We start from the raw sequence: 27,600 nt of genomic DNA on the forward strand, positions 1-27,600 counted from the left end.
TTCAATCATCCAATCCACCAAACAACACCGAAGAAGAGTCAATGGCAGAATAAGCTGTTTGGCATTGGCAGAGAAGATTTGGCAGATTTTTCATGGGCGCAACCCACATACTCAGCTCTGCTGCTCATCCCACAAATGCATGTTCCTTACAAATGTGGCACTATTTAAAAGGGAAATAAACAGGCTTTCCAAAGGTATAAGATTTATTGCCAAGAAGCATTGTTACAACAAAGAAATAATCTACCAAACACAAATTTCCTTACTTTTTGTGCTATGTTATTCTGAAAAAATAAATCTGCCTGTTTAAAATTTTAAATTCTGTCAACAAAAAACTGGAAAGTATAGGTTTTGAATTTTAGATGTTCATTTGCAAGAGCCCCTATAGTTAATATGATTAATGTAACTGAATGTAGACACAAATGCTGGAGTAACTCAGCGGGTCAGGCAGTATCTCGGGAGAGAAGGAATGGCCAATGTTTCAGGTCGAGACCCTTCTTCAGACTGAATGAATCTCTGAATATATTGTTATTTAATACTTTTTCCAAAATATAAAAATCTTTGCATTCAAATCTTGATAATAACCAAAAATTCAACTGATCATCTACAACACATTTTTATTACATTCAGCAATAGTCAAAGTGAAAATTGTCAGCTAGTTGCGAATTTTAATAGAAAATGTTATGTGGGAACAGTGGTTATGGTAACTCCAATCTACACCATAAAATCATTTGACATTTGTTTCTGAGTGTGTGAATACAATGTGACCCTGATATGGTGAGTATTTGCTTTCCTTCTTACTTCAAAAAAGTTCCTTGAACTTTAAGAAATGTCCTTTAAACCACATGTAAATTAAGAGCCGTTATCTAAGTGAGTGCATACTTATAATGTGGTTTGAGCGACAGGGGAGAGGAAAAAGATTGCTTAAAATAGTGTTTTTGATCTTCATTGCACACTTAGTTTTCCAGTACTTGTTTTACAAAGTTAAAAAACAAGCTGTTATGCAAAATGTTAAAATTCCTCCAGAAAGCCACAAAATGTTCTTAAAAAGTAAAAGTGTCAACAATCAGTTACCTCAATTTCTTGCCAAATATGCCACACTGAAAAAAAGGTCATTACTAAAAAGTTAAATGTTAACAATCCCATAAATTGTTCTGAGATCTTTAATTGAGCAACTATATTAAAACAATCTTTTTTTTTAAAAATACACTATTAAGTTAACAGTTGGAAAACAATCAGAGAGGTCCTTAAGTTTTACTCAGATATTGAAGCAACTTTTATAAAAAATATTGGAATGTTTCACAAACAATTACAAAATCAACTGTCTATTTAGTTTAAAGTTATTACCACAGCTAGTCATGTAATCATTATTAATCATTTGTTACAGAGAATAATTTCCCTGCAATACTTTACAAATTCAGGTGAAAGTCATTTTCACATTTAAAGTTATATTGACTGGTCAATTTCTTTAAAGTGATGCCTTACTGCATTATTCAAATAACTGGAATGTTTTAACTTGGATATACAGTACCCCCAAATACAATGACAATGAATTCCAACACAACAATTTCCAAACACGTTACACTGGATGCACACAATATTACAGAATTTTGTTTTGTACAAAAGTAGTAATTTCAGAAATTATCAGTACATGCTTATCAAGAATACAACTCAAGTTTTGAAAAAGTATTCCATTTAAAAAATATACAAGGAAACATACAAAGGGCGAGCACGTCAAATATACATTTTAAAGGTGATACGGACTACATCTGTAGTGATTTTCAAAGAAGACATGAGCCAGTCAGCAGTCTAAATAATAAAATAGTGTCAAGAAATTGAACTTCCACCTGACAGAAAACAAAACAAATATCCAAAGTTTTTTAAAAACTCAACTTCTGCAAACTACAAGAATAATGGTGAGTTATCAGATCAAATAGGCCATCTTTGTGCTGGAACAGTTATGTTTCTACACATTCTATCAGGCACTTGTATAACATGTCATTAATTAAATAATAGGTTGTGAAAAGCCTGATTATAGGATAATTTCCAAAAATTTTATAATGCAAAAAATGTATTAATTCAGGCTGTAGTAATTGCTTTATAACAGCTCTTTTACCAGATGTGTTCATCGCATAAATGCCAGACAGCAAGAAGCTGCAGCTTGCAATAAATACAGACTAGTATTTTTGGAACCAGCTATAATATAGACAGGTATGATAAATAAACTTTGTTTCTTGATGATGCAACAGACCCAATCCTCTGATCACAATGGATCATGTTTCACATACATTATATGTCAATTTATATTCACCCTAATCAATTGCCCCAATTAAAATGACAATATTTGCATTTGCATCTTAGGATGTTTCCTTCAGGGAGTACAATTGATAACATTTCGCTTCAACTGCTTCATACATTTCTAATGTCAGTCCAAGCTTGTAATGACTGGTTTCCAAGCAATGCCATTTACAGTTCTTAGATGTTGACATCAACCAATGACGAATGGAGAGCTCATTGAGGACCCTCCAGAGGAGAGATCAGTGATCATTGCAGCACAGAATTTCACATCCAATTTGAGAGAGAGAAACATAGATTTGAAACTAATGTCTTAAAAGCAATTAAAAATGTTAAGAAGATAGAGTTGGCAATGCCAAACTGGGAAAATGAGGTGAAAAATGTCTGCTTATAAGCAGTAGCAGACACACAAGAAGATATTTTATAATCCTCAACCAAGATATATTGCTCGAGAAATAAGGATGAGATGAGAAGGTAACCCATGCATGTTCGCTAAGGACATTATGCAAAGAACGAGTATTAAAATATTGCTAAAAATCAGTGGTAAGTCAGGAAATTGGGTAAATTTTAGAAACAAGCAAAGGAAGATTAAATATGGAAGAAAAGTTTATGAAAGTTATCTATACTTACACCTTAGACACTGAAATATTTCAGTGTATCGTCCCTATTTTCAAATGCTCCAAAGAGTTTTGAATATTTCAAGCACTGTGCCTCTCTTTCTTCCTATCCTTTTTCTTGATATTTTACAACCTGAAAGAATCACTTCCTAGCCTTTGTTAGTGTTATGTCATATGCTCACAATAATTTATAACACTCCATCAATTTCATTTTCAGTACTTTGAAAAATGGGAGGAATAACTGCAGGGGCAGAAATTGCAATCAAGGTTATTACCATTGTGGCCCATTTCCATCTGCCAATGCTGCCTGATCTGCTGAGATACTCCAGCTCTCTGTATTTTTTAATCCCTATTGCTGTCTGCCTTTTGCTGGCATAGTGAGTGTTAAGACTATTAGCCTGTGGGAATGAGAATCAGGAAAATAGATTCTATTACTTCTTTCACATAACATGGACAGTTCCAAGGGTAGCCAGTTTCTTGAAGAATCCAGTCTCCGATTAAAAGTTTAAGAACTAGTGTTAAGAGTTCTTAAAATATGAGAAAACTGCCTGGTGTTTAGACCAACAGTCTAACTTATTAACCTATAACAAGAAAGCCACTTTCATTTCTATAAACTAGCATTGGCACATTGCTAGATTTGAGCTAGAAACATCATTCCTGCACTCCAATGTTTAAAAAAAAGTTTATAGAAGGGTTAAAAGTTTAAAACCATCCCAAAGTGCCCTCAAACGAGATGGGAAGCCATCCTTATGGGGAGAAGGCAGGAGAATGGGGTTGAGGGAGAGATAGATCAAAGGAGATGGGAAGCCATCCTTTTGAACTGCCACATTCTGTGTTATCATGGTATATACCACTGACCTTAGACAAGAATTTCAGGATTTGAACCCAACAACAATTAAGGAACAATAGTTTTCACCCAAGGTGAAAAAAGGTACAACAGACACACACTCAGTTCAGGCAGACTAAAAGATATTTCAGAAAATAGTTCAATGCAAATCATAGAAATTTTATATTGGAGCATCAGCCATCAGTGCAAAATGAAAAAAGCTTCCTATATGTGGGTATCTGCTCTGTTCCAGTTACCAGCAACAGCTGTTGAAAAAGATACAGAGGTAGCTATGTAAATAGTATTCAGAATTAATTCATCCAAAAGTATATTAATCATGCAAGAAATTAAATACATTGCAACATCATTCTCTGTGATTGTCTTTTCAATCCATTGCAGTCCTACACAGTTTGCATCTGAAACCCAAGGGGAGGAAGTCAGTCTTGGAACCAAAATCTCCTTTACAGACATTAGAAGGAAGCGATATTAAAACAGCACGATGTTTGCTCAAAAATAGAAATGATAAACTTATTTAAAAAGGATACACTTGACACAGCCACTTAAGATCAAAATAACATATTGTTGCTATTGCAATCTGTGATAATTGGACACTTTACTAGATTAAAAGCATTGCTAGGACATACTGAAGTTGCAAGTAGAATTTCCAATAACACAAGCATATCTAATCAAGAATGCGCTCATCTCAATGCCCAGCTCTTGCATGTCACATGGACTTACCAGTTTCTCAAAATTCACTAGTCATTTTAGCCCCTCAGTTCATAAGTTACAGGAGCAGAATTAGGCCATTTGGCTCATCAAAAGTCCACTCCACCATTCAGTCATGGCTGATCTATCTTTCCCTCAACCCCATTATCTTGCCTTCTCCCCATAACCCCTGACACCCGTACTAATCAAGAATCTATCAATCTCCGCCTTAAAAATATCCATTAACCTGTCCACAGCTTTCTGTGGAAATGAATTGCACAGATTCACCATCCTCTGACTAAAGAAATTCCTCCTCAGCTCCTTTCCAATGATCAAGTTATAATCACCAAGTGGCAAACTTCATTTCTGACACAATGTGAACATCCAGATTGGTTTGAAGTTGCAGGGAAGGGGCCTAACTGTACTAGTTAGATGATCGGACTTTCAGTAGGAGATAATTTTGGCAACAGTGTCATGATCCTCTAAGTTATCTCTAAGTAATGGATAAAACTGGATCTTAAGGGAAAGTGTCAACTTGAGGGAAGGCTAATTGCAATAGTATTAGACAGAAGCTGGGAAGATTAGATTGGGATTCATGGAAAGGCCAGCTGGTCAGAATTCGGAACCAAGATGTTCCTATGAGAAAGAAATACAAGGATGGCAAGATTCAGGAACCTTGGATATTAAAATATGTGGCAAAATTAGCCCAAAAAAAGGAAGCTTATGCAAGGTTTAGCTGCAAGGAACCCGACATCAGATTATGACCTCGAAGATTATAAAGCAAACAGGAAAATTCCTCAACAAATAATCAGGAGGACTAAAAGGGAACATGAAATGTAGGCAAGATACAAAATGAATACTTTGCAATGGCATTCAACAAGGAAAATGACATGGGGGACAGTGAGAAAAGGGAGAAGTGTGCTGATATCATGAACATGGTGGTTTGGGTCTCCTGAAGAAAGTTAAAATGGTCACAGAGAATGATGAAATCTATCCCAGGTTATTGAGAGAGGCAAGATAGGAGATTGCTGGGGGCCTGACAAAGATTTGTGCATCCTTTTTAGCCATAGGTGATGTCTGAAAAGATTGTACAGTACCTAGTGTTGTTCCTGTGTTTAAGGGCAACAGAGATCAAATAAATTATAGGTCTCTGAGCCTCTCATCGGTGGTAGGGAATTTATTGGAGAATATTCTTAGGAACAGGATCGTTTATTCGGAAGAATGTAGACAATAGACAATAGGTGCAGGAGTAGGCCATTCGGCCCTTCACAACTCTCTGACTGAAAAAGTTTTTCCTCATCTCAGTTCTAAATGGCCTACCCTTATTCTTAAACTGTGGCCCCTTGTTCTGGACTCCCCCAACATTGGGAACATGTTTCCTGCCTCTAACGTGTCCAACCCCTTAATAATCTTTTATGTTTCGATAAGATCTCCTCTCATCCTTCTAAATTCCAGTGTATACAAGCCTAGCCGCTCCAGTCTTTCAACATACGACAGTCCTGCCATTCCGGGAATTAACCTAGTAAACCTACGCTGCATGCCCTCAATAGCAAGAATATCCTTCCTCAAATTTGGAGACCAAAACTGCACACAGTACTCCAGGTGCAGTTTCACTAGGGGCCTGTACAACTGCAGAAGGACCTCTTTGCTCCTATATTCAACTCCTCTTGTTATGAAGGCCAACATTCCATTGGCTTTCTTCACTGCGTGCTGTACCTGCATGTTTCCTTTCAGTGACTGATGCACTAGGACACCCAGATCTCGTTGTACATCCCCTTTTCCTAACTTGACACCATGCCGATAATAATCTGCCTTCCTATTCTTACCACCAAAGTGGATAACCTCACACTTATCCACATTAAACGGCATCTGCCATGCATCCGCCCACTCACACAACCTGTCCAAGTCACCCTGCAACCTCATAGCATTTTCCTCACAGTTCACACTGCCACCCAGCTTTGTATCATCTGCAAAGTTGCTAATGGAACTTTTAATTCCTTCATCCAACTCATTAGTGTATATTGTAAATAGCTGCGGTCCCAGCACCGAGCCTTACTGCAAACATCCTCTTCACATCCATTCTATCCAAGCCTTTCACTATTCGTTAAGTTACAAAGAGTTCCCCTCTCATTCTTCTAAAGTCCAGCGAGTACAGGCCCAGTGCTGTCAAACGCTCATCATATGTTAACCCAACTCTCCCCGGCATCATTCTCAAAAGCTATTCTGGACCTTCTTCAACGCCAGCACATCCTTCCTCAGATATGAGGTCCAAAACTGCTCACAGTACTCCAAATGCGGTCTGAACAGTGCCTTATAAAGCCTCAGCAATACATCCCTGTTTTTTAATCTGAGTCCTCTCAAAATAAATGTTAACATTGCATTTGCTTACCTTACTACCAGTTCAACTGCAAATTAAACTTTTGGGAATCCTGCACCAGCACTCCCAAGTCCCTTTGCACCTCTGATTTCCGAATACTCACCCCATTTAGAAAATAGATCACGCCTTTTTTCCTACTACCACAATGCATGATTACACACTTTGCCACACTATTCCATCTGCCACTTCTTTGCCCACTCTCCCAACCTGTCACTATTAAGGAAGCTATTGGGAGGGAATTCTTCTGCAGAGTACCTGCTTTCTCTACACTATCTGCCTCTTCCCCCTATCTTTGTATCATCCACAAACTTGGCCACAAAGCCTTAAATTCCCTCATCCAAAACATTGATATTCATCATGAAGAATAGTGGCCCCAGCACCGACCCCTGCGGTACTCAGCTAATCACTAGAAGCCAACCAGAAAAGGCTCCCTTTGTTCCCACTCTTTGCCTTCTGCCATTCAGGAAGATCCTTGCTTGTATCTTCCCTTTAATACCATGGGTTCTCATCTTCTTTAGCAGCCTCACGTGGGGCACCTTATAAAGCCTTTTGAAAATTCAGGTAAAGAACATCCACTGACTATCCTTTGTCTATCCTGCTATTTACTTCCTCACAGAATTCCAACAGATCCGCCAGGCAAGATCGCCCCTTCACAAAACCAGGCTGATTTCAACCTATTTCGTTATGTGCTTTTATGTACTCGGAAACCTCATCCTTTATAATAATGGACTCTTTAACCACTTAAAATCTTAACCACCACTGAAATCAGGCTAACTGGCCTGCAGTTTCTTCTTTTGCTTCACTCTCTTCTTGAATGCAATATTTGCAATTTTCTAGTCCTCTACCTCCATAATTTCTAAAACTACCACCTTCAGAACCCTGCTGTGTAATCCATCTGGTCCAGGTGACTTATCCACCTACAATTCTTTCAACTTTCCATGCACCTTCTCCTTAGTATAAGCTGCACCCTGACTCCCTTGAATTTCAGGCATTTTGCTGGTGTTGTCTTCTGCTGTGAAGACTGATGCAATAAACTTATTCAATTCACAAAATGCTGGAGTAACTCAGCAGGTCAGGCAGCATCTCGGGAGAGATGGAATGGGTGACGTTTCGGGTCGAGACCCTTCTTCAGACTCCGAAACGTCACCCATTCCTTCTCTCCCGAGATGCTGCCTGACCTGCTGAGTTACTCCAGCATTTTGTGAATAAATCGATTTGTACCAGCATCTGCAGTTATTTTCTTAAACTTATTCAATTAATCTGCCATTTCTTTATTCCCATTATCACTATTAAGGAAGCTATTGGGAGGGAATTCTTCAAGATAGGATTTACTGCCATTTGGAGGGGAATGGCTTAATTAGGGATGCTTAACATAGCTTCGTAGACAGTAGGTCGTGTTTTACTAACTTGATCGAGTTTTTTGAGGGGGTAACAAAGGTGATCGATGCGGGTACGGTGGTGGAAGTTGTCTACATGAATTTTAGTAAGGCATTTGATAAACTGATCCCATGCTCGACTGATCCAGAAGATTAAGATGCAAGGGATTAACATTGACCTGGCTGTTTGGATGCACAAGTTGCTTACTTTACTAATAGAAGACAGAGGGTTGTGATGGAAGAATATTATTCAGACTGGAGGTCTGTGACTGGTGGAGTCCACAGGGATCTGTGCTGGGACATTTAATTTAATCTGAGCACGTGTGAGGTGTTTCACTTTGGAAGGTCAAATGTAAGGGGAAAATATACAATTAATGGCATGACCCTTAACAGCATCTATGTGCAGAGGGATTTTGGGGACAAGTTCATACCACCTGAAAGTGGTAACACAACTAGAGTGTTAAAAAAATTCTGGAGCATCAGAGGTGGTGGGTGACCAGATAGAATTACACTCAATTGTGAGAGGCATAGATATGGTAGATAGTAAGTCTTTTTCTTCCCCAGGTAGGAATGTTAAATTTAAGATGAAAGGGGATAAAGTTCAAAGAAGACTTACAAGCCAATTTTATTTTACAAAGAGTGAAAGGTACTGGATTGCACTGCCCAGTGAAGTGATGAAATGTGGAAACAGGTCCTTCGGCCCAACTTGCCCACACCGACCAACATGTCCCAGCTACACTTGTCCCACCTGCCTGCTTTTGGCCGAAATCCCTCTAAACCTGTTCTATTATAAGGACTCTTATAAGTACCTGGGTGTTTACCTTGACTGGACCGAAAATATCAATGCACTGTACAAAAAGGGCCAGAGCAGACTTTACCCGCTGAGGAGACTCAGGTCCTTTGAAGTGCAGGGGGCACTCCTAAGGACCTTCTACAACACTGTGGTTGCATCAGCCATTTTCTATGGAGTGGTCTGCTGGAGCAGCAGCATCTCAACAGCGTAGGGGAAGAGACTTGACAAGCTGATCAGGAAGGCCAGTGCAGGCGGTGGGAGAGAGGAAGATGATGGCAAAGATAACATCGCTGCTGGACAACTCCCACCCCATGCAGGACATTGTCACTGCACTGAGTAGCTCCTTCAGTGACAGACTCCTTCACCCCAAGTTTGTGAAGGAGAGATATAGGAGGTCCTTCCCGCTGCTTTGAGACTGCACAACCAGCGCTACTCCCAGCAGACCAGTCAACAGACCAGTTAACAGTAACAGTAAAAAAACACAGTAAATGATGACAATTATCCTTATCTTTATTTTTATTTATAATGAATGTCTCTTGCTATCCACTTTGCTGCTGTAACACTATAAATTTCTTCGGTGTGGGACAAATAAAGGAATATATTATTATTATTATCCACAATTCAATTATAGTCAAGTCAATTAAGAGCTGTGCTCAGTAAAATAAAACTGTCCAAGGTCAATGAAACAAAAATCTTAACACGATCGGAGTAGCTGAGGGCTGACCCATGTGAGCCAAAAGGAACTGAAAACGATGTTAAATAAGCAACAAGTACCTTCTCACAGATATCCAGCTGAGTTTCCGCTTCACCAATAGTAGTGCATACAGAGTCTTGAGAACTACATTTCAGTACTGATGGAGTGAAGGTCATTGCAGGACAATCCAATATGCTACCTGCCAAGGAAAATCCATTGATTATTTACTTACCTTATCCCAGATTAAAGCAATAATTATTTGTGTGATACTTATAATCCAAACTAGGACATTCAATCTTTGAATTCTAATGCTCTGGAATATTAAATCAAAATAATCTTTTAAATGTATTTCCAAAGCTTCTCAATTTCTGCATTTTTATGGAGTAAATAAAAATTAAGATGATTATAAGAGACAAATCTACATAGTATCCCACTACATGTTCAAAATGACTCTAAATTTCCGCCTGGGAATACTTTTTGAAATTTTTCTGAATGTTACAAATGTGCAGCAATGCACTTCTTGTACTGCTGATGTCATTATAACATGCACCAGTTAGCTGTGTTTCTCCAATTCGAAAGGAATTGATCTATAATGGAACAAATAAATTAAGATATTCCGTGTGTCATTCACAAGAAACTCTACAACTGAGACAAATGAGAAAAAATAGGGTTAATTATGTTATCACGGGTAGCATGCCTAAGGGAACCATATCCATGTTGTTCTTGCACCTTCTTGGCCAAATCTTACTTTGCATACAGCTTCCCAGGTAAAGCCACAGAATAAAATCTACTCTAACACACTCGAGTCAAATGCTTCAGATTACAAAGACAATGGTACCGCCTTGCCCCTTAGCAATGTTCCACCTGGATTTACAACTGAGAATACCTCACTCAGAAAGCTGTGAACAGAGCATGCTGTGAGCAGGGCGAGAATAAGCAGGAAAGCGGGAATTTAGTATAATTGGAATTTAATGGTAAAAATAAAAGTATCCATGAGATAATATTATAAAAACCATTGTTGATTTCTTGCATGTTGACATTTATGAACATGTACAATCAGTTCTTTGTTTCTACATTTAACCATCCACTAACGGTTCACCTCAGCAGCTATGAAATGGGAGGTGTATAGTTGAGAAGATGTCTGACCAAGTTAACATTGGCTTAATTTTAAACACACAAACTGAGATAGGCAGGTGTTGAGCTTCAATTAAATATGCATTAACTGAGATGGGTACTGAATAATCTCTCCAAAGTTTATGGATGAGAATTAAAGTGATATTGATTTATTAGTGTCACGTGTACTGAGAAAAAGTGAAAAACTTTGTTTTGCAAGCAGTAAAACAACACCAAAAACATAGGGTTACAGAAGCTTTATTTCATCTTTCAAACAATGGCCCAATGGTTCTTTATTATTACTTGCACGAAGTACAGTGAAGTTCTTCATTTACAGACAATTCAGTAAATTATTACCATACACGAGTACAATCCCAGACTAAGTACAGATGGTAGAAATAGCCCATTGGGACCATATGCAAGAGTTGCCAGGTTTTGGTGCCATTTTCAAAGCCCAAGCTGTAGTTGGCCATGAAGCCCGTTGCAGATGCGCCTCCATCCGGATTGGCCAGCGAACCATGTGACCTCTCCTCACCCGGCCACATTCCGCCTTTGTGACCCAGACGCAGCCGACCTTGAGGTTGCGGAAGGTAAGACCCCCAGTTCTTCTTACTGGCCCTTCGTTCTTGCATACGCCGCCGCCGACTCCCTCCATGCTCCTCCCCGGTTCCCCAGTCCTCGGGGACGAGAAGGGGCCAAGCTCGGCAGCTTCCCTCTCCAGGTGGGTTTTCCGGCTCTGCCGTCGGGGTATGGCTGCATCCCGACCCTCCCTGCAGCCACACTGCCCGACGGTGCACACTAACCTTCTTACATCCTGCATTTTGCATCCCCAACCACCCACTGTTATCAAGGCTAATTACTCCATCACCCCTCATCCTCCTGATCACCTCACCCACGCATCGACTCCACAATGCCCCAGTGATCATAAGTAGTCCAATGCCATGCCCATTTGACGTCAGGAATCCAAAATCCAAAGTTCCAAAATTCAATGTTGGCTACAGCAGAAAATATCTTTTCTCATGATTTGTTTTAAACAAAAATAGATTTATTCAATGATTACAATAATATGTACAATAGGGAGACGAGCCTCGTCAGCCTGGGAAGGCAGTCCATCTAGGAGAGGGAAAACTCTGATCTAAAACCTCCACTGCCTTGCGGCCATATCCAGTCATGGAAAAGGCTCCAGGAGTAAACCTCAAGAAAAATCCAGTCGAAGTCCCGAATGCAGTTCGTCGTTGTCTACAACCTCGTTCTGGCAGCTCCTGCGACGGTGCTGGTGCCAAACTGTAATGACTCTGCTGTTCCATTGGATCGATCAGCGACGTGGAGACGGGAACATACTGCATGGGCAACAGCCTGTCCTTCATATGACATCGCCCAGGCTTGCATCCGACCACACATCGACGCTGCTCTAGCTGAGGTTTGGAGCAGGCAGCCAACAACCAGGATGCATCACCCATGGTCAGCCATGACCGAGGGGGCCTTAGAATGAGGCAAATCATATCATACACGAGAGTGCATCAGGTGGTGCAAATGAGGATAGTGCAAAATAGTGTTGCAACTGCAGAGAAAGTGCAGGCAAAAAAAATGTGCAAGTGCCACAGCAAGACAGATTGGAAGATCGGGAATTCATCGTTAGCATGAGAGGTCTGTTCAAGAATCTGATAACAGCAGGAAAGATGTTGTTCCTGAATCTGCTGCCTTCAAGCTTCTATACATTTTACCTAATGGTAGAGAGAAGGGAGAATGACTGGGTTGTGAGCAGTACTTAATTACATTGGTTGCTTTTCCGAGGCAGCATGAAATGTGGGTGGAGTCAATGAGAGTGAGGGGTGGGGAGTGGGGAGTAGGGGGTTGAGATTGGCGATTGGCTTTCGTGATGGACTGAGTGCGTTCACAACTCTCTGCAATTACTTGCGGTCATGTGCACAGTAGTTGCCATACCAAGCTTTAATGCATCCCAATAGATGTTCCACCTGGTTTTACAACTGAGAATACCTCACTGAGAAAGCAGTGAGCAGAGCATGCTAGGAGTAGTGTGAGAATATGAGGGAAGCTGGAAGCTCCTCAAGCTGGAAAGGGTACAGGTCAAGTTGGAAAGGGTACAGGGAAGATTATGTTGCCAGGACTAGAGGGTCTTGAGTAGGCTGGAACTCTATTCCTTGGAGCGCAGGAGGATACGGGGTGATCTTAGAGGTGTATAAAATCATGAGAGGAATAAATCGGGTAGATACACAGTCTCTTGCCCAGAGTAGATGAATCGAGGACACGAGGACATAGGTTTATGGTGAAGGGGAAAAGATTGAATAGATTTAATAATTAATTGGGGTAACTTTTCCACACAAAGGGTGGTGGGTGTTTGGAACGCTGCCAGAGGAGGTAATTGAGGCAGGGTCTATCCCAATGTTTAAGTAGCAGTTAGACAGGTACATTGATAGGACAGGTTATGGACCAAACGCAGGCAGGTCAGACTAGTGTAGCTGGGACATGTTGGCCAGTTGGGCCAAAGGGCCTGTTTCCACGCCGTATCACTCCATGACTAATAGAATGCATTCTATGTGCATCCTTAGAAATAGTTAAGAGTTGTCGAATTTCCTCAGTCTTGAACATAGACCAGAACAGCACACGAACAGTCCTTATGCCTCACAATATCTGAACATGATGCCAAGTTAAACTATACATTTCTGTCTGCATGTAATCCACATCCCTCCATTCCCTGCATATTTATTTGCCTTTCAAAATCCCTTTTAAACAGCACTATCATATCTGTTTCCACCACCATCCCGGGTAGCATGTTCCAGGCACCCACTACTCTTGTGTAAAATAAAAACTTGCCCACACATCCTCTTTAAATTGACCTTAAAGCTATGAGCTGCCTCATAGCACCAGAGTTCCGAGTTCGATTCTTTGCACGTTCTCCCTGTGACCGCATGAGTTTCTTCAGAGTGCTCCAGTTTTCTCCCACATCCCAAAGATGTGCAGGTTGGTTGGTTATATAGCTTCTGTAAAATTGCCCATAATGTGCAAGGAGTGGAGAGGATGAGAAAGTGGGATAACTTCGAGCTAGTGTGAACGTGTGATCGAAGGTCGACGTGGATTTCAAGGGCTGAAGGTCCTGTTTTCAAGCTGCTTCACTAAACTAAACTAAGAACATTATAGACAGCATCTCAGATGGATACAGCAGGCAAAAGTTAGCAAATGGAGAAATTAAGTTTGCATCATACCTTAATTTAGAGACATACAAGAGATTTTTGAATAAGCACAAGGATAAGCAGAGAATGGAGGGATATAGATTATGTGCAAACAGATAAGAGTTAGTCGGCATCATGTTCGGCACAGGCAATGTGGCCTGTTCTTGTGCTATATGTTCTACATTCATACAAATTACAGAATTAAAAAGCAAGTAGGTTATAATGAACCTATACAAATCCTTTGAGAGACTTTTCTTGCATCACTTTGCAGAGTATCAGGCTCTGTATAATAATTGAGCCCTCAGGGTCAACACCAAACATGGAAAAACCCTGGGTCATGTAACATCCATGAAGAGAGAAACAGTCAATGTTTCCGGTCGATGAAGGCTCATTTGATATTTTTGATTTTTGTTCACTCCAATTGTGCCTGGTGGGTACATGGAAAGATTTCAGAAAATTATTTATTTTGTTAAAACAAAAAAGCTGTGGTATATTTAGCAGAAATATCCAATTCTAAAGGGGCAAGGTAACTTGAAACAAACTGTCGCAGCTGGGGCAAAGAAAAGTATCTCAGAGATAAAAGATCAATTGTTACAGCTTAAGAGGGAAAAAATGTAAAATCCATTATACACAAGAAATTGTAAAAAATATATTTTTAAATCATTTCCAGGATTAATAATAAGAGTATATTGAATAGGTAGTAGAGGGTGATGGGAATCAAAAATGAATACATAAAGAATTGTTTGGGTTTCAAGCGAGAGGAAAGTTACATGCGTGATTTAGATTGGATCTCCTAACGGTATCATTACAGAATCATTTATCTCCACTCCAAGCTATTGCGTTGGTGGCATGGCATCATCAGCATGACATACCACTGAATTTGTTGTCCATTCCCAATTTTTCCTGAACTGGGACGGCATTATCAATTGGTTTGGTGAATCTGAAGTGTCATGAAGGCCAAGTCGGGTGAGGGTAGATGATTATTTAATTGTTTACCGTGCTGGGTTTTGAACTTGTGCAATTGGATCAATGATTTTAACCAGTAACGTAACCACAGTGCAACAGTTATACAAGTTGCTTCAGTATCTGCCAGTCTGCAAGTTGAATGTTATGGTTGAAAATAAAATAAAATATACACAATACCACCCCCAAGGTAAGAGAACACATGGAACTAGGGATCTTGTACTTACAACCTTTAGGCTCAAGTTGCACAACTTTTGGCCGGACAGCTTTCAATATTTTCACTTGTGGGTTATGATTGGCAGATCTAGTGAGGCGTAGATTTCCCTGGGATGGAAGCATGCCACTTATTCTCACTGGGATTTTACTGGGTCTCAGCTGTTCAGAACTATGAAAGAAGAGAAGTACGTTAACGCACTTTCATCACTATCACTAACCAGAAAGACACAAAATATATCATTGAATTATGATAATTTAAAAAGACAACTTTGAAACTAGATATGTCCCTGTGCAGATCATAACTGCAGAAATATGAAATTAACCTCCATTTCCCTTTCCCACATGATATTGAACTTTTCTTCCATCATTGCGGAGTTTGTACGTTCTCCCTGTGACCGTGTGGGATTTCACCGGGTGCTACGGTTTCCTTCCACATTCCAAAGACGTACAGGTTTGCAAATCAATTGGCTTTGGTAAAATTGTAAATTGTCCCTAGTGTGTCGGATGGTAAACAGTTGCTTTCAGAAAGCCGTTAATTCCCAGGATGGCGGGACTGACCTATGATGAAAGAATCGGTCGACTGAGAATATTCACTGGAATTTAGAAGGATGAGAGGAGGTCTTATAGAAACACATAACATTCTTAAAGGATTGGACATGCAAATGCAGGGAAAATGTTTCCAATGTTGGGGGAGTCCAGAACCAGGGTAACAGTTAACAATAAGTGGTAGGCCATTTAGGACTGAGATGTGGAAAAACTTTTTCACCCAGAGAGTTGTGAATCTGTGGAATTCTCTGCCACAGAAGGCAGTGGAGGCTAATTCACAGGATATTTTCAAGAGGGAGTTAGATTAAGCTCTTTGGACTAAAGGAATCAAGGGATATGGTGAAAAAGCAGGAACAGGGTACTGATTTTAGATGATCAGCCATGATCATATTGAATGGCGGTGCTAGCTTGAAGGGCCAAATGGCCTACTTGTAACTATTTTTCGATGTTTCTATTTCTATGATATCATGGGCTCTCATCTTCCTTAGTAGCCTCCTATGTGGCACCTTATCAAAATGTAGGTAGACAACATCTTCTGACTCTCCTTTGTCTGCCCTGCTATTCACTTCTTCAAAGAATTCCAGCTAATTTGTCTGGCATTGGCCTATTTTATCATGAACTTCTAAGTACTCCATAACCTCATCCTTTATAATGGACTCTAAAATCTTACCAACCACCAAAGCCAGACTAACCGGCCTATAGTTCGCACTATTTTGCTTTGCTCTCTTCTTGTGCAGCGGGGTAATATTGGCAATTTTCCAATCATCTGGAACCACTCCTGGCTCTAGTGATTCTTGAAATATCACTATCAATGCCTTCACAATTTCTAAAGCCACCTCTTTCAGAACCCTAGAGGGTGCAGTCCATCTGGTCCAGGTGACTTATCCACCTTCAGCCCTTTCAGCTTCCCAAGCACCTCCCTAGTAATAGCCACTCCATTAACTTCCACTCCCTGACTCTCTTGAATTTCAGGCACATTGCTGGTGTTTTTTATTTATATTTTCTCCACACTTCCATGTGGAGGCTGAGGCGGTGATCTTGTACAGATATAAAACCATGAGGCAAATGGATGGGTAAAATACTGTGCATTCACCCTAAGGTTTAAGGTGAGTCAAGCAAGATTTAACAGTAACCCGAGGGGCAACATTTTCACAGAGTGTATGGAACGAGCTACCATTGTAGGTAGTTGAGGAAAGTATTATAACAGCATGTAAAATACACTTGGACATGTACATGGATAGAAAGGTTGAAAGAGATTTGGGCCAAACTGAGACAAATAGTTCAAATGGGGCATCATGGACGAGTTGGGCCAAAGGCCTGTTTCTGTACTGTATGGCACTATGACTTACAAATGATGAGCTCTAGATTATTAAGAATATAAAATATATATTAGAACCATTTTCTTCACTTTCCCCTATTATCATTTGCCCAAATATTTAAATCTATTCCTTCAGTTCTTGAAGCATCCATAAATAGGATCAGCTTTTCTCAATCAACCCAACCATAATTAATCTTGCACACATCAATATATTTTGATTTTTTTTTTTCAAGGAGATAACCTCGTCCTCTCCAATTTAAACCCCACTACGGACACCTCTAAATTCAGGAACAACTTTAATAAATAGTTGGACAGTGGATTTTCAGAGTTTTACTCTACATAATCTCTAGGGCGAGGTTTGCTGCCAAAGATACCTGCCAGAAATGAAAGTGGAACTTAATGTGCAATTACAAAAGTGTAAATGTTTTGATATACCAATTTACCAAGCAATATAATATTTTCAATAGGCACCTATTGAACTTTGTTTCTGCTGTAAGTGCCCTGTTATTGTTATGAGCAAATGTGACACATTTAGTCTTGCTATGAAGGTAATTTGCATTGTGATAAGTAACAGCAATTGGAGGCTTATGTAATATGTAATTTGTGAAGTAATATTTCCTGCAGATGTAATATAGATAGTTGTGTACCCAACTCAACTCAGTACCTGGGCTCTTACATAGAATTTAGTTTGTAATTTTTTTCAGATGACAATGTTAATTATTTTAATAAACTAAATGAAAAAACATAATTATGCACAAATAAGGGAAAAACCTAACATGTGAAGAACAAAATTTGCATGCAGTAAGCAATTCAACATATGTAAAGATTAAAGACAATTTACATTTTTGTTTAAAGAGACAGAACCAAAAATTTAATTGTAATATTTTGTGGCATTATGCAGTTTATTACAATGCAAGCTAAATTTAAAATTGTGCAATTTAGCATTTAAGTTAATCATATGACTGTTAAACTTTCACTGATCCCAATTGATAACTGAAATTAAAACAAAGGGAATATTAATTTAAGTTTTGGTTTTATGTTCACATGAAATCATAAAATGTCCAGGAATAAGCTTTAAAGATAAAATTCTGGAGCACTAACAATATTTCTGCAAGTGTAATGCATTGGTGACTGTTTTAAAGAAACCAATAGTTCTATGGTATTTTAAATGACATGGAATACAACTGCAAGGAACTGAAAGGAATACAAGCATCTTACTAAGCTGACCTTGAATGAGGTCTGCAAGTCTCAGTGTGGGTGAAGAAAGGTTTTATCAGAGAATAACTTAGTTAAGAATACAATAAATATTGTGCTACCTGGTGATATCAAAAGATGCCCTGACTTTTAATTTGTTCTTCTCCAGTGAGTTCTAGGGGAACAAAAGAAAACTTTATGATAATTTTAACATGGCAGAGAGAGAAAAAACCCAAATCACATGCAATGCTTTTAGCCCAGTGAATAGCCGAGAAATTCAAATTTGTACAGATATAGGTGCATGTGATCAGGACAAAATGGCAAGCATATGCACTCACACGTGTTGTGGCAGTGATACTGTCAATATCAATGTCTCACAGACTTATTCTTTCAAATTATGTAAACATGAGAAAGAAACACGTCTTTCTTTGTACTATTTCCATATTTCATGATATTCCCATTTACCCTGCTTTTCCCTCATTCTGTATTCTTTGTTCAATAACATTTTTTATATTCTGTATGACTGTTTCCAATTGATCACTTTATCAAATGATTCTTATTATATTGGTTTAACTTCCTACTTTTACCTATAGAGCAGGCTCCTTTGTAAATCCCTTTACATCTTAAAAATGTATGATTATCATGTACTCCATTTTTCTTGAGTTTGAAGATCTCTCATTGCTTATCCAGTATTTCATTGCTAATTTTATTGCCCTCACAATTTTTTACCACTTTTTCTTTCATCACATATAATCGATAACTTCCAGTCCTGCGACCTTAGGCTTGATATTATCCTTTCAAAGTTTGTTTGATCTATCTGCCGCCTCCAAAAAGGCAGCATGGAACTCGGGTCTCCCCTGTACAAATCTTGTAGTTGTTTCTCTTTCATCGAGTATTCTTTGCTGCCTGTAACATAGTTTCTCTTTATATTCCTGAGGACTAGATCAGGTACTGGGGAGGTGGCACCTGTACAGGCAGGATGGTTTGCACCTCTACAGAACTAGAATCTTAAGCTCAAAGGATTGTTCATGGTGTATCTAGGTAAATGCAAAAAACAACATAAACAAGGTTTGCAATTTAACCCATCAACTGTGACAATCAGCCCTCAGTCAACATACAACAGCCAAGCTCCTAAGCTCTAGAATTCCACTCTAAATATCTTTGGGATACCTTCATTTTTTCTTTAAGATATCTCTTGGACCACTTCCTCTGCCCCGACATCAGTTATGTAGCTCAATGTCAAATCTTGTTTGTAATGCCCCTTTGAAGTGCTTTGGGCTATTTTATGAGTTGAAGCAGTCTATAAATGCATGTTTTTGTTAAAAGATAGAGCAGGATAGAAGATACTGTATATTGATGGACAGGGAAGGACTTATGATAAACGAGAACAGGATTGTACCTTGATGTTTCTCGGGATCGGTGTTGGGTTTACTTTTGATCTTGGCCTACCATAATATTAACAGAGTAAGGACATGGACCAGATAGACACCTAGGGCACAGCAAAATAAGCAGTTGAGTGAAGGGTGCATTTTACTATGGAGTTCCCAGAGAGAATCAGTAAATTAAATCATATATTAAATTGAAAGATGTCAAAAAACATGAACACATAGAACTAGCTCTGCAAATTCTGAATTCACTGAACATTAGAGTGCAGGTGGATGAAGAGCGTAAAAGGCTTCTCCATTACCAGCTTGTTAAAGAGAAGCAAAGACCATGAAAGAGTTCACCATAAAATTGTGTCAAACAGTGTTTCAACCACATTGAGGGAACTAATGACTGGATACTCCCTTACAGAAAGAGCCTACCACCACAGTGTGGAGATTCCTGGCAAGAATAGTTAAAAAACATTAATGTTGAATAACTAGATTCTTGAAATATAACCACTGGAAGATTAATTCAAAACTTATTTTTATTCTGGAATTATGAATGAAAACATATTTCTTACTCTATGTGGAAAGCTAATAATGAGAATATATGTCAAATATGGCAAGATAAATCTCAGTTGACAAACATTGGAAGTCAGGAAATAATCCTTAACACTGAAGATGTTTGGAGCATTGAGTACTTTGGCGCAGGACAAAATTGAGGCAAAATATTCTTGACATGCTGGATAATTATTTTAAGCACATAAATGAACTGGGCTATTACATTGCATGGGATCCAAGGAGAGATAGCTGAATGAATAGAAAATTGGCTTCATGGAAGGATGCAGAGGGTAATGGTGGAAGGTTGCTTCTTGGACTGGAGGCCCGAGACTAGTGGTGTGCCTCAGGTTTCGGTGCTGGACCCATTACTTTTTGTCGTCTATATCAATGATTTGGACGAGAACGTACATGGCAAGATTAGCAAGTTTGCAGATGATACAAAAGTGGGTGGTATTGCAAATAGATGTCAAAAAATTGCAGCAGGATCTTGATTGGTTGGCCAGGTGGGCTGAGAAATGGTTGATGGAATTTAATACAGAGAAATGTGAGTTGTTGCATTTTGTAAAATCTAACATGGGATGGACCTACACAGTGATTGGTAGGGCGCAGGGAGAGTTGGAGAGCAGAGGGATCTAGGAGTGTAGGTACATAGTTCCTTGAAGGTGACTTCACAGGTAAATAGGGTGGTCACAAAGGCACATTGGCCTTCATCAGAGCATTGAGTATAGAAGTTTGGAGGTCATGTTGCAGTTATATAAGATGTTGATGAGGCCACATTTAGAGAATTGGGTTCAGTTCTGGGCACCATGTTACAAGATGTTGTAGAGTTGGAAAGGGTACAGAGATGATTTACGAGGATGTTGCCAGGACTCGAGAGTCTGAGCTGTAGGTAGAGGTTAAGCAGGCTGGGACTCTTATACCTTGGAGTGCAGGAGGATGAGGGGTGATCTTGTGGATGTGTACAAAATCATGAGAGGAACAAATTGTTTATACGCACAGTCCTTTGCCCAGAGTTGGGGATTCGAGATGGGGATCAAGATCAAGAAAAGAACATGGTTTTAGGGTGAAAGGGGAAAGATTTAATAGGAATCTGTGGGGTAATTTTCTCCACACAAAGAGTGGTGGGTGTATGGAATGAGCTGGCAAAGGAGGTAGATGAGGCAGGGACTATTGCAACATTTAAGAAACAATTAGACAGGTACAGTGCATTCAGAAAGTATTCAGGCCCCTTCACTTTTTCCACATTTTGCTACGTTGCTATTTTAAAATGGATTATATTCTTTTTTTTTAAAATCATCAATCTATACACAATACCCCATAATAAAAAAGCGAAAACAGGTGTTTAGAAATTTTTACAAAGTAATTAAAAAGAAATAACTGAAATATCACAGTTACATAAGTATTCAGACCCTTTACTCAGTACTTTGTTGAGGCTCCTTTGGCAGCTATTACAGCCTCAAGTCTTCTTGGGTATGATGCTACAAGCTTGGCACACCTGTATTTGAGTAATTTCTCCCATTTTTCTCTGCAGATTCTCTCAAGCTCTGTCAGGTTCGATGGGGAGCGTTGATGCACAGCTATTTTCAAATCCTTCCAGAGATGTTCGATCGGGTTCAAGTCCGGGCTCTGGCTGGGCCACTCAAGGCCAATCACAGACTTGTCACAAAGTTACTCCTGCGTTGTCTTGGCTGTGTGCTTAGGATCATTGTTGGAAGGTGAACCTCCGCCCCAGTCTGAGGTCCAGAATACTCTGGAGCAGGTTTTCATCAAGGATCTCTCTGTGCTTTGCTCCGTTCATCTTTCCCTCGATCCTGACTAGTCTCCCAAATCCTGCCTGCTAAAAAACATTCCCACAGCATGATGCTGCCACCATCATTCTTCACCGTAGGTATGGTATTGGCCAGGTGATGAGCGGTGCCTGGTTTCCTCTAGACGTGACGCTTGGCATTCAGGCCAAAGAGTTCAATCTTGGTTTCATCAGACCAGAGAAACTTGTTTCTCATGGTCTGAGAGTCCTTTCGGTGCCTTTTGGCAAACTCCAAGCAGGCTGTCATGTGCCTTTTACTGAGGAGTGGCTTCCGTCTGGCCACTCTACCATAAAGGCCTGATTGGTGGAGTGCTGTAGATTTAGTTGTCCTTCTGGAAGATTCTCTCATTTTCACAGAGGAACTCTGGAGCTCTGTTAAAGTGACCATTGGGTTCTTGGTCACCTCCCTGACCAAGGCCCTTCTCCCCCAATTGCTCAGTTTGGCCGGGCAGTCAGCTCTATGAAAAGTCGTGGTGGTTCCAAAGTTCTTCCATTTAAGAATGACGGAGGCCACTGTGCTCTTCAGGACCTGCAATGCTGCAGAAATTGTTTTATACCCTTCCCCAGATCTGTGATTCGACACAATCCTGTCACGGAGGTCTACGAACAATCCTTTGTCTTCATGGCTTGGGTTTTGCTCTGACATGCACTGTCAACTGTGGGACCTTATATACACAGGTGTGTGCCTTTCCAAATCATGTCCAATCAATTTAATTTACCTCCAATCAAGTTGTAGAAACATCAAGGATATTCAATGGAAACAGGATGAACATAAGCTCAATTTTGAGTGTCATAGCAAAGGGTCTGAATACTTATGTAAATGTGATATTTCAGTTATTTATTTTTAATTACTTTGCAAAGATTTCTAAACACCTGTTTTTGCTTTTTTATTATGGGGTATTGTGTGTAGATTGATGACAAAAAAATGAATTTAGTCCATTTTAAAATAAGGCTGTAACGTAGCAAAATGTGGAAAAAGTGAAGGGGTTTGAATACTTTCTGAATGCACTGTATATGGATAGAACTGGTTTAGATGGATATGGGCCAAACATAGGCAGGTGAGACTAGTGTAGATGGCACATGTTGGTCATTGTGGACAAGTTGGGCTGAAGGGCATGTTTCCATGCTGTACGACTATGACTCTAATTGAATTTATTGTGCACATGCAAAACCTGTTGCAAATATAATTTCTGTACTGTAAACTTCTATGCAAGATCACTGGAATAATCAAGGTATCAAAAAGAATGAAATTAATTCCATCAAAATATTTTTTTTCCCTCAGCTAATAACCAAATCCGATAACAATCAGTTGTGCAATGGTCTGCTGCTGACCAGAAACACTATCCCCATTCTAATAGTACAGAGTATGTAATAAAAATTACTTTGGATATTTGATGGTCATAGTATTTCAATTCATCCTTCAACTGAAAAAGTAAATCTTTCCTCACCTGAGCTACTCCCGTTACTGGTCTCGCATTACAATAAATGAATACAAACTGAGATAGGTTGTATTTCACAATTACAAAATATGTGAACCTTCCTTGAAACCAACCTTCACATGGAAAGTCTAAACATTATGAATCTTGACCAATTAATCAATTTCTTAAGTACCAGTACTGCCATCTCTTTTTGGAGTCATCCACTATCATCACATAGGGCGGCACGGTAGCGCAGCGGTAGAGTTGCTGCTTTACAGCGAATGCAGCGCCGGAGACTCAGGTTCGATCCTGACTACGGGTGCTGCACTGTAAGGAGTTTGTACGTTCTCCCCGTGACCTGCGTGGGTTTACTCCGAGATCTTCGGTTTCCTCCCACACTCCAAAGACATACAGGTATGTAGGTTAATTGGCTGGGTAAATGTTAAAAAAAAATTGTCCCTAGTGGGTGTAGGATAGTGTTAATGTACGGGGATCACTGGGCGGCACGGACTTGGAGGGCCGAAAAGGCCTGTTTCCGGCTGTATATATATGATATGATATGATACTAAGTTTAAACATTTTCCATATCATCCATGATAATAATGGATGACTCCAAAATGAGAGTGCAGTACTCAAAAATTTGAGTAATTTGAAAAGATTTATAATTATAGGCTATAATTTTATTAAATTAGATTTTAAGGCTAAGTTAAAAGCTGACAAATGTGTTCTACAAATGTATTACAATGATAACCTAATTACATTATTCTACAACAGTTGAATGTCAGAATGAAGTATTTGTGTCAAAGACAGCAATTTAGTTTGTATTTCGAAATTAGTTTTAACAATTGTTCTTCATACTTACAGCATTAAAATAAGATGTTTTGTACCTGCACATGGCTTGTCCTTCCAGTGACTGTATTATTTTCTAATGGCTGAGCGTGTTCTAATATTTCCTGAGGGATGCCATTGTTAAATGCACCAGGCATGATTGTGGCTCTGAACCCTAGAATGTTAATAATTGTACATATCAGCATTCGCCACTTTGCAAGTTTTAGAATCTTCACCACTCTGGTAGTACTTTTCCTAATTAAGAAAATTATTTTTCTGGAAATTAATTTACTTCCCGTTCTTGCAGTTATGACTCCTTAAGTTACAGGAACTGTCACCGCATTCACATACACAACATTTTAGCCATCATTCACGCTTGAGCCTATGTATAATTTTTGGCTCATTCTTCAGAATAGCCTTGTCATCTCAACAGGTTTAGTTCCAAACTGAATCGATCTCTAGTACAGAGATCATGACAATTCAAACAGAAATTCAGGTGAGCAGCTGTATTGCTATGGAGGTAGTTCAGTCTTTATATAAATATTCTAAGAGTTGGCTCTGAGAAGCACTCAACATGCTCTAGAGTTTCTAGGTCACCACGAGAAGAAAGGTAGGACAAGAAAATGGGGAAGACAGGAAAAACTGGGACAAACATGATTCTCATTCTTGAGTGATTATGTAGCACTTATATTGTGCTAATATTTGAATATTATTTGAGATCTGATCAATCCTTCTTCAGGTCAACCTGCACTTTACAATTATTGATCTAGTAATTGTTGAAGCTTTCTCTGGATTGCTGTTGATGCAATTCTTCCTTCAAGAAGGAGACCAATACCATGCATAGTAGTAGATCTAGATCTAGATCTGGTCTTATGAACATCAGATGAAACTGAGGCGTAACCTTCTTAATTTTGTATTTAATTTTAGTAAAGTTGATTAATTTTCAATATTGGTATCAAAAGATATTTCAAACATATTTAATCTTCCCATATGTCAGCACCCCAAAGGCTGAAGAAGGGTCTCGACCCGAAACAATACCCATTCCTTCTCTCCTGAGATGCTGCCTGACCTGCTGAGTTACTCCAGCATTTTGTGAATAAATACCTTCGATCTGTACCAGCATCTGCAGTTATTTTCTTACACACCCCAAAGGCATATGGTTCTTTGAGGCTTTCAAACGTTTTGATGGGAATTAACTTTCATCTTAAGAATGTTAATTTAAATGAAGCAAGATTGGAGGAAATTTTGATAAGTTACTGACATACAAATACCAGGCTGCATGCCAGGCACCAGGCAACTTCCTATTGGAGAGTTTGGCTCCATGATGATTAGTCTCCAGAAGGTTAGCAGTAGTACTCAAGATGTTGACCATCTTTATAGACCATGACACTAATAGTGAAGAGATTTCCAGAGAGAAACAAATCTGATTTTATATGCACCAATCTTGACCAGGAAAGAGTGTTATCAAAGGGAGAAATGGGCTTTTTTATTTTTGAAATATGTTTTCAACCATTTGATATTTTGGAATAAAGTATAAACTGTCTTCAGCCTAACAGTCATCCTAAAGGATTCATGGCCATTGTATTTTCACAAATGAAGAATTACCTCATGGCAAAAACAGGCTTAGCATACAAAACAAATAATGTTTTGCTGTTGTATTACATAACATTTCATTATCCCAGAAAGTTTCCTAAAATTCTAATAGCAATGGCATAGTATAATTATCAAACAGCTTCAATTGCATTGTAAACAACTACTAAAAATTTTACCATCCTTGGACAGTGGTTTCTCTTAATAATTATTTAAATCTTTAATCGATAATCCTACTACCCTACTTGATTTCACTTAATACCCTGTATTTATCTCGTATCTTCCCAATAAATCTGGTGATGTGACCACATTTAACCAGCATTTTCTTTCCATGCATTCTAAAACTGTGGCATTGCTTTTACTTGGCTATATATACCCCTTCATTCCATTAGTCATTTAAAATGACTTCCCACCTTGTCTAAAGCATTGAAAGCAAGGATCGGTGCGGGCATGGGGATATTTAAGAAAGATCAAGATATGCAACTTGTCTGAATAGCTAAAAAAGCATTCAAAAGCAAAAGCATTAAAAGAGTGTAATTCTCTAATCATCATCAGTTTTCCCTATTCGTGCTTCTAATAATTATTTTTTGTTCTCTTGCCCAAATGACACTAATTTTCATTATACGAGACTCCTGTGCATAAAGTTTTAAAACCATACTTCCCAGCACATACATAAGTAAAACCAATGATGCTGTTTTCAAGATCTGTCTCATGAAATTTCTACCACCATGAGCCCATATCATCACAACTAAGTTGCATACAATAATTTTATCTTGCACAATTTACTTTGATCTAAATGAAAAAGTTCGAAGGTAATATTCAACGTGTGCCTGAACCAATCTATTGCTCTTCAACTTTTTAATTTTTGTCAATTTAGTCGGCAGGGCCCTTTCTTCAGGAATATCCCTCATCCTCAACTTATTTCAGGCACAAGGTGTCTGAAAGTGCAGCGGTTTTCTCAGCGTTGCCTCCTTCTTATGAAAGATGAAGAGGATGTGCGACTATTACTAATAACGTTGAAAGGAATAAGATCTGCTGTATGAACGCAGTGCCATCCATTACAACGTTGCAGATTGCCACATTTGAGCTTCACAAGTACAGTGGTCTGAGACTTGGCTGAAAGCTAGCAATGTCAACCAGAACTGCCAATATAAGCTAGTGAGATTTGTTTCATCATTCTCTCACACTTGTAAGAAACAATCAATCAATTCTGCAAACTATTTTCATTTTGAATCAGGGAAATCCGGTTTTCATCATCATCCACTCTGGAGAGCAATTCCTTAAACACTGTATCTGGATTTAAAGAATTACACTCCATGATATTTGTAAATTTCAGTTTCTATATTTGTATAATTTTCCCATTAGCACTCAGCACTGCCAGAAATAAAAGTAAGCTTTTATTCTACATTAAGATTCCTGCAATGATGAAGAAAACTTTGATCTGAGTGTTTACACACAAATACTCAGTATTTATTAATAGTTAGCGCTTTATGTCCCTATCAGTAAATTAGTGTATGCATGATCCTCATACCCTATCCAATGTCACGTGGGGTAGTTCCAAAAGCTGGTATCCAGAGCTATGATTTACAAATGCTGTACTGATAATTATTTCCTGACCAGAATAATGCACAAGAAGCTTTTTTATCATTTCAGCTCATTGAACTAAATCATTCAGGTGTTTTTTTTTTTTACCGTTCCCACACTTGGCACAATTGTGCATATGGTTATAAAGCAGGCAAAGAAACAAAACAAGTGCAAAACCACCAGAGTGCCATCTGATCAATATTAATGCAGGCTGGCAAATTTGAATC

The 27,600-nt window shown here is 39.0% G+C and overlaps 1 protein-coding gene across 5 annotated transcripts in view; it reads right to left on the reverse strand.

Moving 5' to 3' along the window:
* Positions 1-630: 630 nt before the first annotated feature.
* The window catches only part of agbl5 (AGBL carboxypeptidase 5), a 92,821-nt gene continuing 65,851 nt past the window's right edge, over positions 631-27,600 (reverse strand). The window contains exons 13-17 of one of the 5 annotated variants that reach the window (XM_078399353.1): positions 24,259-24,374; positions 18,344-18,396; positions 15,178-15,332; positions 9,761-9,879; positions 631-4,001 (exon numbers count right to left, since the gene is read on the reverse strand). In XM_078399353.1, the coding sequence (XP_078255479.1) occupies positions 3,930-4,001; positions 9,761-9,879; positions 15,178-15,332; positions 18,344-18,396; positions 24,259-24,374 (515 nt within the window). In that variant the 3' untranslated portion in view covers positions 631-3,929. Of the gene's footprint in view, positions 4,152-9,760; positions 9,880-11,680; positions 12,518-15,174; positions 15,333-18,343; positions 18,397-24,258; positions 24,375-27,600 lie in introns of those variants that run through there. The other 4 variants (XM_078399352.1, XM_078399354.1, XM_078399355.1 and 1 more) reach the window with 4 other exon arrangements.

The sequence above is a fragment of the Rhinoraja longicauda genome, chromosome 5, assembly GCF_053455715.1.
Source record: "Rhinoraja longicauda isolate Sanriku21f chromosome 5, sRhiLon1.1, whole genome shotgun sequence".
In the NCBI taxonomy this organism is placed as follows: domain Eukaryota; kingdom Metazoa; phylum Chordata; class Chondrichthyes; order Rajiformes; family Arhynchobatidae; genus Rhinoraja; species Rhinoraja longicauda.